Source organism: Solea solea, chromosome 10 (assembly GCF_958295425.1).
Source record: "Solea solea chromosome 10, fSolSol10.1, whole genome shotgun sequence".
Lineage (NCBI taxonomy): Eukaryota > Metazoa > Chordata > Actinopteri > Pleuronectiformes > Soleidae > Solea > Solea solea.
In genome coordinates, this window is record NC_081143.1 from 29,285,396 (window position 1) to 29,306,577 (window position 21,182).

The 21,182-nt window shown below is 40.1% G+C and overlaps 2 protein-coding genes across 3 annotated transcripts in view; both read left to right on the forward strand.

Annotated features, from left to right (window-relative positions):
- The window catches only part of LOC131466557 (protein AF-17-like), a 32,624-nt gene extending 16,468 nt beyond the window's left edge, over positions 1–16,156 (forward strand). For both annotated transcript variants that reach the window (XM_058639865.1, XM_058639864.1), the window contains exons 15-20: positions 4,358–4,558; positions 5,087–5,163; positions 5,318–5,670; positions 5,864–5,951; positions 8,157–8,351; positions 10,302–16,156. In XM_058639865.1, coding sequence (XP_058495848.1) covers positions 4,358–4,558; positions 5,087–5,163; positions 5,318–5,670; positions 5,864–5,951; positions 8,157–8,351; positions 10,302–10,337 — 950 coding nt within the window. In that variant the 3' untranslated portion in view covers positions 10,338–16,156. The remainder of the gene's footprint in view (positions 1–4,357; positions 4,559–5,086; positions 5,164–5,317; positions 5,671–5,863; positions 5,952–8,156; positions 8,352–10,301) is intronic.
- A 712-nt stretch (positions 16,157–16,868) lies between these two features.
- Positions 16,869–21,182, forward strand: part of LOC131466559 (CDGSH iron-sulfur domain-containing protein 3, mitochondrial-like) — a 4,363-nt gene continuing 49 nt past the window's right edge. The window contains exons 1-3 of the mRNA XM_058639866.1: positions 16,869–17,072; positions 18,769–18,885; positions 20,262–21,182. The exon at positions 20,262–21,182 is cut by the window's right edge and continues 49 nt beyond it. Of these exons, the coding sequence (XP_058495849.1) occupies positions 16,983–17,072; positions 18,769–18,885; positions 20,262–20,450 (396 nt within the window). The 5' untranslated portion in view covers positions 16,869–16,982 and the 3' untranslated portion in view covers positions 20,451–21,182. The remainder of the gene's footprint in view (positions 17,073–18,768; positions 18,886–20,261) is intronic.

Below are 21,182 nucleotides of genomic sequence, written 5' to 3' on the forward strand. Positions count from 1 at the left end.
AAGAGCACACAGCTGCTGTGAGGCTGCAGTACCACTGACAGAGAAAGAGGGCGACAGAGAGCAACAATATGTCGATAACGTCAAACCAAAATGGTGAAAAAGTCGCATGTTTGTGTTTAGAATTTATAAACACTGACACTTTGGTCCTCACTAAGTGTGTGTGTGTGTGTGTGTGTGTGTGTGTGTGTGTGTTTGTTACCTCTTTAGAAGCTTTTCTGGCATAAACACTGACCTTGTCGTCCTCATTGAGACCAAAACCTGGTCCTGGTAATGAGGCAGAACCACATTTCTGAGGAACTGGTTAAGTTTAGGGTTTGGCATTAACTGGTTAAGGTTAAGGTTAGGGATCAGGCCTTGGGGAGGGGAGGCTGTCCATATGAACATGTGTATGTTTTTGTCTGTGTATGTCTGTGAGGACTGAAACAGACTCGAGTGTTTTTTAAAGAATTAAAACACTTTCTCATTTGTGAACGTCATCATTTCCATCATTTCCATCGTTTTATGGCCCTAACGACTGCTCCTTTAATGGAGAAATGATTGACAGATGAATTGATTATGAAAGGAATCATTAGTTGCAGCCTTAACCAAAGGGAGTGAGGACATTTAAGGGCTTTTTGGAGGGTTAAGACCTGGTTTAACGCTTATGGTTAGGGTTAGAGTTAGGTTTAGATGTGTGTGTGTGTGTTTTTTAACCCTTTGAGACTTGTTTTAGTCATTAAAATGCACTAAAGTGGTCAGTAAAACATTCTCCTGTGAGAAGATTTCTTCAGGCCTGAGTGAGTGATTCTGTCCATACTCTCAGTATGTGACAGTTATTGAGTTCCTGAGAGTTACTGTAATGACGAGTATACGACGTCAAGCTGACAGAACAATGATGCTGTGACAGTGGTGGAAGCAGCTTCAGCACTTCTGTTCCTTCAATGTGTTACTTTTCTGTTTCACTCTCTCTTAATCCGTCTGTTTCTCTGGGGAAGTCATCATCATCATCATCATCTTCTTCATCATTTTCTCCTGACTTTATTCTCTGCTCCTGTTTCTTTCTCTGTCCTCTGACATATTTTGCTTCGTGCTTCTTTCTTTCTTTTTATTCGTGTATATTCAGACAAGCAGCCGTCAGTCAGGTTTCAGTTCAGTGACAGTTTGGTGTAATGGTCAGAGACGATCAGCTGAGGAGGAGGCGGCGGCTAATGCGTCGTAAATATTTGCATTTATTTCCATATGTAAAAGAATCTCATCACACGTGTCCTCAAACTGCCTGTGAATGTGTTTTTTGTGACTCGACGCGTTCAGACCTGAATGTAGCTCTGTCCATGTGATCAAATCACTATAATAATAGCAGGTTTTTATCAAGAGTCTGGCTCTGTGCTCGTGAGTCCGCGACAATATGAAAAGAGTTACAGTGTTTAAATTGAATTTAAAATGAGAATGAAATAATAAAAGTCAGGGATTATCACCAAGGTCACTGTGTACGACACTGCGGTTAAACATTCTTCACAACAGCAGACTCACAACTGCGCTTCTCTGGGAATGTGTCCCAGATGTGTGGAATATAGAAAGTGGACATGTTTAAAGTAGACCTGAACCACATGACCTGAGGAGTCTCACTGAGGTCTGCACTGGCCCTGTGCTGGGGTTCACAGAGACACTTTCACAGAGACACTTTCGCAGAGACACTTTCGCAGAGACACTTTTGCAGAGACACTTTTGCAGAGACACTTTCACAGAGACACTTTCACAGAGACAATTTCACAGAGACAATTTCACAGAGACAATTTCACAGAGACACTTTCACAGAGACACTTTCACAAGAGACACTTTCACAAGAGACACTTTTATAAGAGACACTTTCACAGAGACACTTTCACAGAGACACTTTCACAGAGACACTTTCACAGAGACAATTTCACAGAGACACTTTCACAGAGACACTTTCACAAGAGACACTTTCACAAGAGACACTTTTATAAGAGACACTTTCACAGAGACACTTTCACAGAGACAATTTCACAGAGACAATTTCACAGAGACACTTTCACAGAGACACTTTCGCAGAGACAATTTCACAGAGACAATTTCACAGAGACACTTCCACAGAGACACTTTCAACGAGACACTTTTACAAGAGACACTTTCACAGAGACACTTTCACAGAGACACTTTTACAAGAGACACTTTCACAGAGACACTTTCACATTCACAGAGACACTTTCACAAGAGACACTTTCACAGAGACACTTTCACAGAGACACTTTTACAAGAGACACTTTCACAGAGACACTTTTACAAGAGACACTTTCACAGAGACACTTTTACAAGAGACGCTTTCACAGAGACACTTTCACAGAGACACTTTCACAGAGACACTTTTACAAGAGACACTTTCACAGAGACACTTTTATAAGAGACACTTTCGCGGAGACACTTGTTACTAACCGCCTTGCCAAATATGATTGATTAAAACAGTCACTAATTGTTTCAAAATTTGGTTTTAAAACATCACATGTACATTATCTGCACACAAATGTTTCATATGCTTTAGTGGGGACCAAAGCAGCTAAACAACAGCGTTTGTCAGTGTTTATTAGTTACATCTGCCCTAATTATTCACATATATAAAAATAGATTTTAACTGCCATGTTTGTGGATGAAAAAACTGAACATATGAATTCTTTTCAATATAAAACATGCAAAGTAAAAACAAAAATAGCAGCCTGGGATAAGTCAATGATAGTAGCAACACAGATTTGTTTGCATTATTATTTTTTGTGCAGAGTCAAAAACTCACACTCACACTGCTAAGTGCAAAAATTTGCTTTTTAAGGAAAAAGCTGTAAAAAAATATGAAACATTATCATATTAGGTAGAACTTGTAGATATACGCCCAGATATACTAAAACCATGTATTGTGCTTTACTGGGAGTGAAATCAAAAATGACAATTTGAATGTGTTTCAATGGAGCATTTCTGCACTAAACAGACTAAGTGTAACTTTTGCTCATATTTTAACTGAGCTGGAAATAACAAGATAACATAAAAATACACAATCTGGACAAATTTCATGACTTATCCACCAACATTGACAAAAAAAATGAAATAGGCTAAGCACGTGAAATACAGGCTCTCAGGGTGAATGCTCAGGTGTCAAACTACTACAACACTTTAACGACGATACTGTACACAAACACAAACAGCTGCTTTAGCTACAGTCGTCGTCCTTCCTCGTGCAGTATAATAATAATATATTGGACAAATATTGGTATTTTAGTTAACAAATTAAGGCGATTGAGAGAAACTGGCGCAGAAGTTTCATGGCTGAAGAAGAGGGCGTTTACAGTGGGATAATGGTGGAGAAAGCTAAGCTAACAGATGCTCCATCCACGTTCAATACATGGACTTAACGACCTTTGTTCACTGTGTTGTGAATAAACAGAGAAATCCTGCACTTTTTGTTTTCTTCAGTTAGACAGATATGGTGATGATCTTGATGGTCGTGTATCGTGAGTTACCCTGTGATTCAGAAAGCTGAAGAGAAACTGTTTTCAGTCTTTTTTTCTGAATGTGTGAAGAGGAGAAACTCTGCCTTTAAATGAGTTTGGTTCCACTAGAAGCAACAAGATGGTGTGAACGTGTGAATGTTAGAACACGTGTGAAGAGAACTCTTCACATGCTCTGAACACGTGCTGCTGTATCTGGTGGTTGAAGTTCATATAGTTTACACAAAGAACTTTAAAGGCAGTGGTTTAGTGGCCTCGTTTATTTCCCAGCGTAGCCGGAGCCTCATCATTCAGAATAACTGAAAACACCTGGGTTTGTTTCAAGTGGACTGAAGTGAAGCTCAGTGCAGGTTTCTGAGTCTGGATCGTTTTCTGACTAACTCAGGATATTATTCACCACTTCTTCTCACAACATGTAAAGTAGGACAGACAATGACCTGATTTTGCGACAGTCATGTATATATATATATATATATATATATATATATATATGTATGTATGTATATATATATGTATACACATGTGTGTATATATAAATATATATATACATACACACACACATATATATATATATATATGTGTGTGTGTGTGTATGTATATACACATGTATATATATACAGTATATATGCACTTTGTTCTCTTTGTTGTGAATAAATAGAGAAATCCTGCACTTTTGCCTGTTCACAGACGTTTTGGTGTCTTCAGTTAGACGTGGTGTCGTGATGTCTCTCTGACCCTGTAGTTTTCATCTCTTTTGTTAGGTCTTGATAATTATAAACTACTTATAAATAAAGAAGTATTCATCACCAGGAAATGAACAGATGTGGTTCATAACGTCATATCTCCCGTCTCTGTGCGTCCAGTTGTAGAGATGCTGCAGTCGCTCCACTCGCTGCAGCAGGAGAACCAGCGTCTCCAGGACCAGATCCTCAGCCTGACGGCCAAGAAGGAGCGGCTGCAGGTTCTCAACACGGAGCTGGCCGTGCCTTTTCCTCAGCACTTCCACTCTGTCCAGGGCTCCTTACACACCTCAGCCCAGATCAACTTCCTGTCGTCCATCCAAGGTCAGATTGTTCACACACCTCATCTCCTCCTGCAGAGTGTTGACTGTTATTTTTACAACCATTCATGAGACTGTGGTTTGTGGAAAATAATGGTCTCAAACTTGTGGCTCGCCTGCCACATGCGGCACTTGATATATTTATTGTAATAATAATAATAATAATAATAATAACTTCAATTTCTTTAGCACCTTTAGACCTTTCATTTATAATTATAACTTCATGAAGTGTATTCAATTCAACATTAAACGATATATATATTTTAATGTGATTATTTAAACAGTAAATAAAGTAAAAATAAAGTTTTTATTGTGACGTTTAAATCATTCCATATCAAAACAAACACTTTTATTTACTCTTACTTACACAATATCATCATGGACATCACAGTTGAATGTTGTGTCATACTGCCCACTCCTTCTTGACCAGACTGGACACAGACTAGTCCTCGAGGTCATTAGAGTTTAAGATCATTATACAACACGGTGTCACATGGACAGGGTTCATCTTGTGTCCCTCTCTCTTCCTTAGACCCCCTTAGCACCAATAAGAGCCCTCTGTCCAAGAGCTGCTTCCTGAATGACACCTCCTTCATTACCTCGTCTGAGGTGAGACCCCTGTACCTTCCTTCTGACCTCACTTTACATCCATCTGTCTATTGCTGTCTTTCCATCATGGAAAATGGAAGAAATGACGCAGTAAACACTGGATTTCCATCAACAACAAGAGCTCAAGGGCTAAACTCTCATATGTTTGTTCCAGGAGCTTCACTCTGGAAGTCCTTCCCGCAGTAGCTCGTCCCTCTCCTTCCACAGTACTCCTCCTCCTCAGCAGAGCCCCGCCTCCTTCAGCCAGCCCGTGCTGAACGGTCTGAGTGTGGGGAGCATGGGTCAGGCCGGCGGCTCCTCCCTGCCGGCGCTGGGCGGGCTGATGGCGTCTCTGGCAGGAAGTCCTCAGCTGAGTATGAACAGTGTACTGGGGAGTCTGAACGGTGTGATCCAATCTCCTGTGCAGAACCCGCCTCAGCCCACACTCCCCGCTCTGAGGCCGCAACCTCCACCACTCAACCCGCAGGCACTGGCACAAGGTTTCCAGCTCCCCAAGAGTGTGAGCCCGTACGTACCCAGAACCCCAGAACCCCAGAACCCTGGTCTGCACTTTGACTCTCCACAACAACACTTTGTCAAAACTCACAATATCTGAATTTTGGATACAAAACTGACACTTGGTGCAGGAAAGGGAAAGACTCAGGACTCAGGAATCAAGGGTGTGATAACGCTGATTTTGTGTTGTTGTTGCTTGTTTCAGGTCGTCTCTCCTCACAGAGCAGCAGAAGCAGTTTCTTCTTGAGCAGCAGCAGCTCCAGCAGTTCCTCACCTCACAGAACTTCACTCCTGTAATAAACAGCTCTCTATTTTTATTTATTTATTTATTTACACTCTACAGTTTTATGGATGTGGAGTGAAATCAGAGACATGTCACTTTGACGAGAGCGATGTTCCAAATAATGTCAGTTAAACGTGGCTTTGAGGATAAATACAACATGAAGTCTTCAGTTGTCAGCGACAGCAAATCTTTAGTTCCTTATTTGACTTGCAGATTGGTGAAGGGCAGACACTGTGACTGCACCGTGCTAAATATGGAAGCTCACCTGTTTCCTGTGTGATGTAGGAAATGCATTTACTCAGCATCTGTCAGAACACAGTCACACATCTGTCAGAACACAGTCACACATCTGTCAGAACACAGTCACACATCTGTCAGAACAGTCACACATCTGTCAGAACACAGTCACACATCTGTGAGAACACAGTCACACATCTGTCAGAACAGTCACACATCTGTCAGAACACAGTCACACATCTGTCAGAACACAGTCACACATCTGTCAGAACACAGTCACACATCTGTCAGAACATACACATCTGTCAGAGCACAGTCACACATGTGTGAGTACAGTCACACATCTGTCAGAGCACAGTCACACACACATCTGTCAGAGCACAGTCACACATCTGTGAGAACAGTCACACATCTGTGAGAACAGTCACACATCTGTGAGAATACAGTCACACATCTGTCAGAGCACAGTCACACATCTGTGAGAACACAGTCACATATCTGTGAGAACACAGTCACACATCTGTCAGAACACAGTCACACATCTGTGAGAACACAGTCACACATCTGTGAGAACACAGTCACACATCTGTGAGAACACAGTCACACATCTGTCAGAGCACAGTCACACATCTGTGAGAACACAGTCACATATCTGTGAGAACACAGTCACACATCTGTCAGAACACAGTCACACATCTGTGAGAACACAGTCACATCTGTGAGAACACAGTCACACATCTGTGAGAACACAGTCACATATCTGTCAGAACACAGTCACACATCTGTCAGAACACAGTCACACATCTGTGAGAACACAGTCACACATCTGTGAGAACACAGTCACACATCTGTCAGAACAGTCACACATCTGTCAGAACACAGTCACACATCTGTCAGAACACAGTCACACATCTGTTAGAACACAGTCACACATCTGTCAGAGCACAGTCACACATCTGTGAGAACACAGTCACATATCTGTGAGAACACAGTCACACATCTGTCAGAACACAGTCACACATCTGTCAGAACACAGTCACACATCTGTCAGTGCGACAAAGATCCCAAGAACAATCACTGCAGATGCAGAGCGTGTAACAGTGGATGCCATCATTAACCCCGCCTCTTAAAATGTGTCAGCACATTCAGTCCTTGAATTTAGGGGGAATTGGTCCTGGAAATCCTGGAGAGAAGTACTGTGACCGCACACAACCAGTTTCTGTGTCGTTCATCCAAGTGACGATAGATTGTTTCCTTCTCCCTGATATTCATCATTTTCTCATTGTTGTGTGAGAATGAAAAAGAATGAAGGTCTTGTGCTGTTTAACTTTACATCTGATCAACCAGTTTACATGTAAGTAAAGTCAGAGGACTGTAATGAAAAGGCACATCTAAATCTGGCAACATGCAAGTGCAACTTCTGCTGATATCTACGGACTTTTCAGGCCGGCTTTAGCTGTTTTCCATTGAAAGTTTGTGGTAACACTGTTGATGCATCATCACAGATGCCGACTGCTGTAAAACTGCACCACAAGCAGCCACTTAAGAATTTAAGATGTTAATCCCTCTGAACCTGCAGCATAGTGCGAGGCTTTCTGTTGTCCGTCCGTGTGTCTGGTGCAGAAAAGGCTCAGCTGCTGTGAGACACTCTCCTCACCCTGGAAACCAACCTTTGTGTCACTTTAGAAACTGAACCAAACTCCAGAGAGAAAAGCAGCAGTTGTACATCACATGACACAGGAGTTGTTGATCCACTGCTGCCCCATCAGTTAATTAAAATGTGATATTTTAAGTGTTTCAAATCCTTAATTCTGTTTTAACCTGAGTGACACAAACATATGTCGTGAGGCAGCAGTGGACCTGCAGCTCCTGTGTCCCTGTGAGCTAAAAACTCAAGCTCATTTCTAATAGTAAAATCAAGTGGGAAGCGTGTGATGGTGTCGCTTTAAATGTCCTGAATATCCTGCTCTTCCACCAGGAGCAGCAGCTGGTCGTGTGCCAGATGCTGCAGCAGCAGAGACAGAGGGAGCTGCAGCGCCTCACGCTGACCGGAGCGCTCGCCTCCACCCCAAACTCACCCAACCTGCTGTCGTCGGCCACCGCCTCACCCCTGCAGGGAAACCAGGGCGGCGGCCTCTTTGGTCTGCAGGACGGTGCACTGCACAAGCCCGGGGTGAGCAACTCTGTTATTACTCTGTTATTAATCTGTTATTACTCTGTTATTACTCTGTTATTACTCTGTTATTAATCTGTTATTACTCTGTTATTACTCTGTTATTACTCTGTTATTAATGCTGCTGTCTCCATGTTAGTTTGAAAGCTCTGAGAGAGCTTTGAAAATGATTGATGATTCAGTTTGTTGTGCGACAGTGTGACTTTCATCTGTGAACATAAACGCTCACTTTGTTTCCATGTTTCTATGTTAAAACTGTAAGAATGTGTCTTATATCACAACCTATTGTTTTAATCGGATTACATTTGTGAAATTTGGAAATAGGTCAAGGTTCAAAAGACTTTCTGTGACTTCATAAATATGCAATAATAAATCAATCATGACTTTGACTCAACAACATATAAGAAGACAAAAAGTGCCTTTTGATGTGAACTAGAAACACACACACACACACACACACACACACACAGTTCTTCTTTCCTCTAAATAAGAACATAATTCACATTTTCTCATGATGATTTAGTGAAGCAGACATAAACGCTGTAGGAAAATGTTAAATCCTGCCTTTGCACTGCAGTTCAGATGTTTGCTCCTAATATGTGGCACAAATCAGATATGACCCATGAAGCAGGAACAATCACACGGTTCAAATCTCCTCAGATCAGTTTCAAGCCTCATTCGTCTGTGGAGATAAATCTGAAAAGTGTCTGTCTGGGACTCGTACATCCTCATACATGTGGAGAATGAGGTAAAAGCAGGTGGACACACTATCCACGATCACATGACTCTCTTATGACCAGTGCAGTGAAGGACGACGGCTCAAACCAGTGGATTCATGCCTTTTATTTCTAAAATGACCCGTTTGACTTCTGTTTCAGCCTTTGAACCGTTTTCAGGTCGTGTTCACCAGTGTACATGCAGTGTAATGTGTGTGTGTGTGTGTGTGTGTGTGTGTGTGTGTGTCAGTGAGGCTGAGACACACACTTCTAATACGGCTTACTGCAATTTTCAAATAGCAAGAGGTGCAATATTACGTGAGTCACATGATCATTGTCCTGACACAAATATCACAGGAATCATTTCAAATATGTTGTTCAGATGAAAATGATTAAGTTCACACTGATGTGTGTGTGTGTGTGTGTGCTAACTAACGTTAGCCGCACCATAATCGTCTTTACCTGTAGCCAGCAGCCTGGTTGGTGAGCTAAGCTAAAGGTTTAGCGTTAGCATCCAAACATCATCATCATCAGCTGTGTGTCAGTGGACGACAACATTGACTTGAGTTGGTTCAACAGTTGCTTCCTCTCGTCTGCCGTCTTTCTTTTTCTGATCTCTGATATTTGGGCATGAAGCGTGAAGACAGCTCGTCCTCAGGTTATTCAATCTGGGCTCACTGACGTTACACTTGTCACCACCGCTGTCTGTGGGTGGACTAAACCATTTTGCGCCACCTAGTGGGGGCCCCCAGAATGTGACAGTGACACACAGTTAATTCTCTCAGTTGATGTTATCAATATATTTGAAATCAATTACGACCTCAATGAATTGGAGAAGTTCAGTTGAAATAAAAACATCCTTTTCATGGGCCCTGGGTAGTGAGGGCCATCAGAGGGCCATCAGAGGGCCATCAGAGGGCCAATCCTGTGGTTCTGTGTTCATCTCCCAAAAAAGGAAAAAGAGAAGAGGATGATCAGAGCAGCCGCTCATACAGTACTTCATTTAGTTTTTAGTTCAATTAGTCATTTAAGAAGAAGAATTTTACTACTTATAGTCATTTTATGACACAAAAGACATCAGATCTTTTAGCCGAGGTTTTAGTTTTTCCAATGAAACAAAATATACCAAAGGTTTCTATTCTGACTGCTATTGCAAACCAAAGGGCTTCGTCTGTTTCTATATGAGTTTATGTGTTTTTGTGTTTGTGTAGAAACTTGTGTTATTGTGTTTCAGGCTGCTGGAGAAAAGGGCGGAGACAAGAATGGGTGAAAGGTCAAACACACAGGAGCCGCTCAGATGAAGATATCAGGCATCACACGCCTTCTTGAAGAACTGAAGACAAGTGAGACGACTTAAAAACGTCTTTTACCCTCGTTTATGAATGTATAACAAGATGGACTGAAACGTCAAGGTGAAGTTTTTTATGTTTTTTTTATTATTATTATTATTATTATTATTATTATTATTATTATTTGTAATTCTTTATACCAGAAGTTCTTTTAATAGGTTTATGTGTGTAGGCAGCTTTCAGAGAGCACAATTTCTGTGGTCTCGTCTTAAATTGCACTATTATGTTAATAAGACCAATGGGGCTGCTCATGAAGGCGGAGCTGCAGTTCCTGCTGCACCCTGCAGGTGCAGTGTTAACGTTCCGTTTGTGAGCGTCATGGATTGTCCTCCGTGGCTTGAACCAGAGTTTTTCCAGGATCAGTTTTCTGCTCAATCTTTCAACCTCCGCCTGTCTTCCTTCATATTTTGTCTTCCTTTTTCTGTTCACCCCGCCTTCTTCTATCATAGGCACTTATTATGTAAAGCATAAATATACTGTCACTTTTCAGTGTGTGGTCAGTGGCATTTCAATATTAAAGGGACAGTTGAGGTTTTAAGAGTGTGGTTGTATGAGGTATTTTCACAGTATACCCCATTCCCTCTGATTCAAAAAACTAGGGCTTTAAAGTCCCGGTCGACTTTAATCCATTAATCAGTCCATACGTTCTGATTCGACTCAAATTCTGATAAGACGACTTTTTGCCGTGTTAATGTCATACAGTCTATGGTTAATTTGATTTCATCTGAAGGAATGTACCAAGTGCTAATGGGTGTGTCTTCAGAGAACACCCCCCTTGTTTTCAGTATTTTAGATTAGCCCAACCCACAGGAGACAGAAAGATTAAAGTATGTCAGTGGTTTAATTTAATGTTGAGCTACAGTCAGTCGTCCTCTAACGTCCATGTCACAGACATCAAAGACATCACAGACGTCACAGACATCACAGATGTCACAGACATCACAGACGTCACATGCATCAGATACTTCACAGACGTCAGAGACATCAAAGATGTCACAGACATCACAGACGTCACATGCATCAATACTTCACAGACGTCAGAGACATCAAAGATGTCACAGACATCAAAGATGTCACAGACATCACAGACGTCACATGCATCAAAAACTTCACAGACGGCAGAGACATCAAAGATGTCACAGACATCACAGACGTGACATGCATCAAAGACATCACAGAAGTCAGAGACATCAAAGATGTCACAGACATCACATGCATCAAAGACATCACAGACGTCACAGTGTGACTGCATTTTACAAAATAGATGGCGTTAAAAAAGTCAAGTGCAAAGTTTGCCAGCAACAGTTTTCATATCACAGCTCGACTACAAACATATCATATATAAAAACAGTAAACTAACTTGTCTTTGTTATGTTACTCCGTCCGTCTTGAGTACATGATCATATCAGAATTAGCATATTTCAATGTTTTAGTCTAATAATCATTGAGTGTAGTTATCTCTGTATGTAAGATACAGACAGATGTGTCAACACATCATACAACCACAAAAAACCTGAACTAGCCCTTTAAACTAGTTATTACCTCAGACTGTATTGCCACCTACTGTCCATTATGAGTTGTTATTTATTGCAATAGCCTTCAATGGATATAAATTCCCAAGAAAAATTGCGTTAACTGTAAGGTATTCACTTTTATTAAATGTCAAAATGGCCGACTGTCCACTGACCCAAAATGGCGGCGTCATTAGATGACGTGAAGAGTTACTGAAGCCTTTCACAGTTTATTCTTGTAGTTGCTACCGAGATTAAGCAGATGAAACCAAACATTTGGAAATTGTGCATTTAAATTTTTTTTACATACATATATGTGTGTATATATATATATATATATATGTATATGTATATGTGTATATATATATATATACACATGTATGTATGTATGTATGTATGTATGTATATATATGATTGTTTCTCCTGGCCAAGTGTGCACTTTGCATGTTAGCAGCTAACAGAGCAAATTAGCCATCAACACAGAGCCTTTATAAAAGGATGCTTGGTACTTACTAACTTGGCCACTAGGTTTTTTTGATTTCTAAGAATATTTTGCACTTCGTCCTCAAGTGTCAGCTTTTTAGTACGTCCTCACACACAGTAGACGCATCTTTTCATGTCGGACAACTAGTTGTTCTTTTAGCAATACTGGATAGACGGTGCCTTAATGACCGTAGATTTACAGAGAAACCCACGAGCCCAAAGGCTTTAACTCTGCTGGTGTTTTATATGTCGGGTTCTTTCTCAACCCATTTATACTTTTGATAGCTGACTGATGATTTCAAATGTTGAAATATGTGAATAAGCGTATAGTGGTAACTCAAGTGTCAAATCATTCTTTTTTTCCTATCGTAATTTTGAGTTAAAATTGTGCTTCAGAGAAGTGAGAAGGACTTGTTTAAAATGTTATATTAAAGCTCGCACAGTGGCGACATAGGAAGAAGGCCGAGGACGGCCGAGATGTAAACTATCATGTCATGTGTGAAACATAGTGAAGCTCGTAGCAGCACTGAGGAGATGCTTGGTTTAACCCAGTTGTTGAAACTTGGTCCAGCACAGAGACACCGGCTCCTTTTAAACAAACTTTATTCCACTTCAGCATTCTGTACAAAAGGTCTGAACAACATTTGTAGTTCCGTCCTCATGGCAGCACTGGAGGTGGACACAGAGCTAACTTGACTATATGCACAGAGCGTTACTTTCAACTCGCTCTAGAATATAAGCCAGTTCGTTAACGTCCGATCAGTTATCACTAGTTCTTGAGGAAACTAGATTAAATCAGGAACAGAGTGTTGTGATAATTACCCAGAAGTCCACAGGAGGCAACTGACAATACGTCACTTACAACTTCCACTCAAATATAAGCTAACTCCTTAACTTCTGGTCAATTGTCGCCAAGGTGAAAACTTGTAAAGTATCATTTGCAAAAACTGTCAGTGTGTTTACATGCATGTTAAAAGTCAGATTTCAGTCAGACTAAGGTAATAATTAGATTTTCTTAATGTCATGTAAACACGTTAATCCGACTAAAATCTAGCTAGTCTTAGTCAGACTAACATACCTGGATAATAGTCCGATTACTCCTGCATGTATACGCTTAGTCATCAAGTCGGACTCATCAAAATTTCCTCCACCGGGTCTTTGACTCTGAAGGAGACGTTCTCGATCTACCTTCAGGTTTCTACACTGCGTTCCAAATTATTATGCAAATGATATTTTTCTCTGATTTTCCTAAAGAGTCGATTGAGATGCACCGTTCCAAATGATTACGCATGGAGACAGAGTTTCAAAACATTTTATAGGTTGTAAAGAACTGAAAATGCTCTTTTGTTTTGTTGGATTTGCAGCATTAGGAGGTCATATTTACTGAAATCAAAAGCTATTTCAATCAAAAACATCAGGTCAAGTTACATTTTAACATAGGACCTGCTTATTTGATAGCAGCTGTTTGGATGTGAACTGCCTCCCACCCTCATAGATCTTTTGCTTGAGGATCCTCCAAATATTCCTCACATTTGTACGAGTATAGACATCGGAATTCTTGCTCTATTAACCATATCTGGATTAACCATATCTGGATTAACCATATCTGGAAGGCTGGGCCGCCTGGACTGCCGCTTGTTGAAGTGTGTAAATTTCTTTAGAAGCATGCGTCGCCCCGTTCTCAACTTAAATGTGTCAATCACTCCGCCGTAACTCCACACGTCAGCCCCACTAAATAGCTCTGTGGAGCTAAACCCCTTTTTAAAGTATCAGTCGCAAATAAAACTTACAATAACAATTGAAAACTGTGTCACTGGAGGTAGACACAGAGCTAACTATTGACTATTTGCACGGAGCGTTACTTACAACTTCCGCTAAAATATAAGCTAGCTCCTTAACTTCCAGTCAGTGGTCGCTAAGGGGAAACTTGGACTTTGTAAAGTATCATTAGCTAATAAAACTGAGTCCATTTAGCTCTGTGTCTACCACCAGTGACAACGTTTGCACGGAGTGTTACAACTTCCATTAAAATATAAGCTAGCTCCGTAACTTCTGGTCGGTTGTTGCTAAGGGGAAACTTGGACTTTGTAAAGTATCATTAATGATAAAAATGTACAGAAATTTAACATGGTCTTAAATGAAAAATGCATTTCAGCGTAGTGAGGGGACAACAGGTGAGCACCGCCAAGTTCTATAGCCTATAAGAGCCGGGCTGGCTTATTGGAAACAGGAAGTGATCGTGCCTATAGTCAGTTGATGTTTGGAGGGATAATGAAGGGTGTTGTGTTTAGAGATGTCAAATATTAATATAATAATTTGACATCTGCAACGAAGCTCTTACAACAATCATAGGAATATATTTGTCACATCTGCAGCCACTTGAATAACACTTTTTGTATAATATCGTAGCTTGAGTGTCTACAAATACTGATATCAGTCCGATGAAGTTGTTTTACGTCTTTTAAAACCCATTTGTGCTGATTCACAACAAATGATCTTCACCTGTCGTCATCTTCCTCATCTGTGTCTGGGCCGCGGGGGCAGTAACCCCAGCACAGGGGCAGTAACCCCGGGGCAGTAACCCCAGCACAGGGGCAGTAACCCCAGCACTTCTGTTTAAAAGAGGCTCTTTTTAGTGCGAATGTGTTTTATCTGCAATGTACACAGATTCTTTGCTAACGATGCTAACAACATGCTCATTTCTGATGCAAAGCTGTGACGTGCATGCATCTTCTGGCTGTTAGCATAGCTGTTAGCATTAATGTCAGTAACTCAGATGTAAAGCAACTGCATCGGAGCGATATTAGTGTTTACGATACTCAAGACTGCGAGATTATCGGTTTCTAACATGAAAAAGTGTTATTGAGGCGTCGATTCATGCTTTGTTCAAAGTGAGGGATTCTATCATCAGGTTTTCTCCTGTGTTTATAAAAGTGTGATCTCTGTGTTTTGTCACTTCTATTTACAATCTTGATCTCCCGTACATGTGACGCGTTTTAATGCTCTATTGTTTTTGTTAGCCGCTAATGTAGACGCAGCTCAGAGCAGCTCATAAATACTGTAGCAAAGCCAGAGGGAGAAGGTTTGATTCCTTTGATAAGGACATGTGATGAGCGGACTCGTCAGAAGGAGACACACGTTCATGTCCACGAGATGGACTGAAGAAGGATTCCTGAAGCAGTTTCTTTCTCGTGTTGCACTGGGGCACTTTTTTTTAGCCCACTTGTAAATCTAAAGTACTTTTTTTTTCAATTTTGTTGTTGAGTTGTATACTTAATTATGTTTGTGTAAAAACACATTTGTTCTTTTAAGCTTTGAGGTTTGATTGAGTAAGCAAGATAATCCATGTTATGAATGTCGTACTGTGTATCTTATGTATTACAACATGTAAGCACCTGGAGGAGGAGGAGGAGGAGGAGGAGGAGCATCGATGGAGAGCAAGTTACCTATCGAGATATGAATTGCATGAAATGCAGTGACGTCTCTCAAAATGTGTTGCTAAATACCAAGTAATAACTATGCATCATTTTAAATGCATTGTTCCCTGATTTAAAAAGAAAAAGGAAAAAAGAAATGGAATGAGCGAGCACTGAAGTTTAAAAAGAAGAAAGGACAAGCACGTTGTCGTTGTACAGTGTATTTGAGAGAATTGATCAAAAAAGGAATTTGACAATATTCAGATTAAAAAGCCCTGTAAAGTATTTTGATATTTTTGTGTGTAAAATTAAAAGGACAGATTAAGACGACTGTTTTTTGTCAATAAATGTATTTTAATGAGTTGTTTTACATTTTCTTGTGGGTGTTGAATGACTTGGTTGCAAAGAGTTCACATGTGGACATCATGAGCTTGGGATTGGATTGATTTATAATTCAAATTTAAAAAATAAAAATGCTAACAAATTATCTCACATTGAAGAAAAAAAACATGAAAGCTTCGAGAATAAAGTGGTAAAGTCTCCGATGTTCAGCTGCGACCTACGACAGGAAGTGAGTAAATTCAGCCACATTTCAGTCAAATTTTGACCATAGAAATGTTGAAATCATACAGAAAACGAAGTCAAGTGGACAAATTGATTGTCTTTTATCATTGGTAGTATTTGAGCCTCCCCTGACCACACTGGTCACTGGTGAAGTTTCAGGCGTGGATGGGTAATATGAACTTAATATGAACTTCAAATCATAACACAGTGAAGATATTCACTGAATTTCAAAGTAAAAAACAGAGAAAAAGCAAGTAAATAATGTGGACAACTGTAATTACATAATAATGACATGTTGTAATACATTTAATGTCTTATTACTGATATAATACAGGCCATGGAGGTCAGTTGTTCACACAGCGATGACTGACAAGGACCAGCACGTGTGGTAGAAACTAAAAGGGGGCGGGGCTTCACCCGAGGGCGCCGTGTTTACAGTAGGGAGCCAAACACCTAAAGCCCCGCCCACAGGGGGCGGCTGCTCAGGAAGTTCTTCCGGAGTCCGACCGCGTTTCGTGAAGGAGAAGCAGGAGCCGAGACTCTCGGTCCATAAACCACATTAAGACCAGGTTTACTTCACCCGTGAGTCACAATGAACCGCAGCACCACTTTGTTTACGGCAGTGACGAGTTTGACACGCGTCCAGCGTCTCCTGCGGTTTCCGGTCTCCTCCGCGTCCACGGTGAGTTTTTTCCACTGACGCGTCACTGACGTCACTGACTCCGTCACGACTGTGAAGGTCATTTTGTCTGTGTTCAGTTTTTTATCTTACTCATGTGTTCAAAGATGAGAGAACAGACCACACCTTCCTCTTCATCCTCTTCATCCTCTTCATCCTCCTTCATTTACCTTTGACCTCGAAACAGAACTCGGAGGTGCATCAGCATTATTATATTCTATATTCTATAAATATATAGATCATTCACTTAATATGTGTAGATCACATTGTTTTACTGAGAAGTTTGTCATTTTAAAACTGTATACGACAGTGCTAAGCAACTGGTGGCTCGTGGGCCAAAACAGTGCCACCAGTGTTAATATCCGGCCCTTTCCTTTCAAAAATGACTTTATTTTGAAAACAAGTTTTAAGACACTATAGTAACGGTTTGTGTCAAATTCAGTTTTATTTATTTTTTATTCTTTCCTCCATTAGTCTGTTAAATGTCAGCAAATTCAAAATCCTTGTAATGATGATGATGATGATGATGATGTTCTCAAATGTCTGGATTTGTCCACAAATGTTTTCAGTTTGAATGATTTCTTTGTAGCAAAGAAACCAGTGAGTAATCGTTGCAGCCCTCATATACTTATATATACTTATATATACTTATATATGCTTATATACAGACGTTGGCCTTGTGTATGATTATTGTTCATTATGCACATGATATATAAGCATTTATTGAAGCACATGTCATTTAAAACACGGTCGACTCAAACCTGAGACATAAACAACAAACAAATCCCGTCTATTCATCAGAACCTCGTCCTCCCTCACTGTGTTTCTTCAGCTCTGGACTGAAAGAGTCTTTTAACTCTTAAGTCTTTTTAAGACTCACTTTACTCTCTGGCTTTTAATTGGATCTAGTTTATTTGTTTATTTTCAAATGTATTGGGTTATGTTTACATTCTTACCTGTATGTGTATGTTTATGTGTATGTTTATGTTTATGTGTATGTTTATGTTTATGTTTATGTTTATAAGACGTATCACTTTAAGTGACAAATAAAAAAACAAACAATTGAAACAGATCAAAAGTAATGGAAAGGTCATCTACGTAACTCTGACCTCTGACCTCTGAGTCAGGACCTGTTGGGTTTTTAATCGTTTAATCTCCTGATAACGTCAGTATATAATGTGGGGAGGTATTTTATATGTTTATATATTATATATATATATATTAAAAAATGAAAAGAATCAATGTAAACCCAATCAATAATTAATTAATTGATTGATTGGCAAACATATCTACCAATCCGCTTAGGTTCATTATTGTTTCAAACATGATGTCGTTGAGTTATTCCATGAGATTAGCCGGAATGCTCAAATGGATTTTTATAAGATTATTGTAAGATTTAAATCTTACAATAATCTCATTTATCTGTTATCACGTTACAGAAATGACTGTGGGTCACGTTCAGACACGGCAGTTGATATAGTTTGGAGTGAAATGGGGTAAAAAACATTTAATAAATGTGTGTTGATGGGATTAGGACTATTTTTTTTGCGTGAATCATAAATAAAGTGGTAACCTCTGTGACAGAAGGTCAGAACTTGCTTCAGAGAACACAGCAGCATGTCTGCGATATTTTCTGCTGCGCTCTAATCTACAAAGACCTTTTGTACTTCACTGTCTTTGTGTCACCTGTCGTCTCCAGATGCAGCGCTGCCTCATGTCCTCCAAGCCTGTCGCCGCCGCGCGGCTGCCCAAGAGAGTCAAGCTGACTGCTGGCAAACGCTACGCCTGGTGTGCCTGTGGACACAGTCAGAAGCAGGTGAGAGCGCCACCACAGGCGTTCAGGCGTCACACTCACACTCACACTCACTCACACTCTCATTGTCTCCGTGGCGTTGACTTAAAGACCAGTTTGAGAGACAAGTGGAGACTTGAACCTTTGTCTTGTGAACATGTGCCAACAGAGATTTCAGGTCATTTTTACTGTTTCCACGTCACAATGAAACTACAGGAGGTTGATATGTGTACAGCTCCCTCATGTATATGGATATACTGTATGTACTGTATGTATATACATATACATACAGTACATACATGTATATACTAAACCCACTATAGAACTCACAAGAAACACGAGATCAAGGCAGCTCATGGAGAACTGAGCAGAGTATATGGCTTAAAGGTAGAGTGTGTGAAATTCATGTTGCAGTTGAATATTCATCATTATATCTGATCGTGATTCAATCAATAATCCGACGTAAGAAACTCTAGAACCGTGACTTTGAGCTTTAATGATATTTATGTATATGTGTGTGTGTAACTTTCCTCACACACACACACACACACACACACCCTGACTCTGTGTGTGTGTGTGTGTGCTCACTGTGGTAACTGTTGACTTTCTCTTCTCTATTATACTGAAAGGTCAAAGGTCTTAAAGGTGTAGTGTGTCATTTTTAAACACAGAGAAAACTGAAAACATTCAAGTTTCATTCACGAACATCATCGATCGACATGTTTCAACGTCTTATGAACCAAAAATACCTGATTCATGGAGAAAAGAATGGTTCGTTGTTTGAAACATGAGCTCAAAATGATGTGATAACACACTCGTATGCACTTTGGCCACAGGTTGGTTTTATGATTTGACAAAAATGACTAATGACTATGATAAAGTGTGTGCGTGCGTGTGTGTGTGTGTGTGTGTGCGTGATAAACCAATGCCATATACACGTTGTTTTAGGTCCTAAATTTTAAAAAATGAAGAACTTTTTTTTTTGAGTCAAATATCTCTGAGAAAATTGTTCAAACCCAGTTAAGCATTAATTTTCACAGATACAATTTTTATTTTATTAGTCATGTTTGTTCCAAATGAATGACTTTATTATTGTCATTCAGGATAGAGATTTGTTTTATTTAAGGAGCATTTTTATTTCAGTGACCTCTGACCTCTGACATGTGGCTTTAACTTATAATGGACTGTTTGTTTATTTTTTAATAATGAAAACATTTGATCTAATATGCTTTAATGATTTTTTGAATGCTTATTTCCGATAATGAGAAGTAGGCGAGTCAAACTCTGTCAGCGATGATAACAGAAGGTTCTTAAACTGTGTGTTCTTCAGATGATCATGTGACTTTCTACATAATGACCCCCCCCCTCTCTCACTGTGTCTCTGTGTGTGTGTTTGTTAGCCTTTCTGTGACGGCGCTCACCGGACGCTGGCTCCCGACATCCCTCCTCTGCGCTTCACTCCAGACAAAGAGGGCGCGGTCATGCTGTGCGCCTGTAAACAAAGCAAAAACGCGCCGTACTGTGACGGCTCGCACTTCAAGGTCATCTTCCAGGATGTGCTGAAGTCGGTGAAAGGTGTCTTTAAATGAGCCGCGTGCACAAACCTCATTCATCTTGATTTTTACATTCATTTACACATGTTGTTATGTTGTTGTTAAAGTATTTCACTGATTTGTTTTTTTGTTTTGCAGAAGTGATTATAATGAACAGTAATCAATTGCTACCTCTTTATGTTGTTGTTGTTGTTGTTGTCAAATAACCTGGGAGCCACTGATTAGTGTGGTCAGTAGGGGGCGGTCTAGTGTTATTATCGCCCTTCTGACCTTGAATGACATAACAATAATCTATCATCATATTACAAGAACTTTCCAAATGTGGAGAAAATGTATCGCTCACAATAAAAAGTTAGAATTAAGAGAATACAGAATAACTTACTTTGTGCTTCAGGAAGATCATTCAAATGAAATCAGTGGAAACCTTTAGAGAAAAAACTAACCAAACCAATGAAGAGGCGTTTCCACGGTGACTGTGACTCATGGGGCCGGCTTTAGTTTTGGTGGAAATGTTTTGTTTCCTCTTTTTATCTCGTTGTGTTTCTGGAGCAGAACTTGAAAATCCTGAACGCTGACGTTCGCTGCCTTCTAAGATTGTTTGTTTTTCACTTGGCAACAAGTCTGACTCGAGCCGGGCTTAGGAGGAGGTAAAGGATCAGTAAGCAACACCTGCACTCTGAACTAACACTGAGTAACTGAGTAAGAATCATGATGGCAGCTGTCAGTGCGTACACAATGTAAACAGCAATGACTTCATGCAAACTGAGC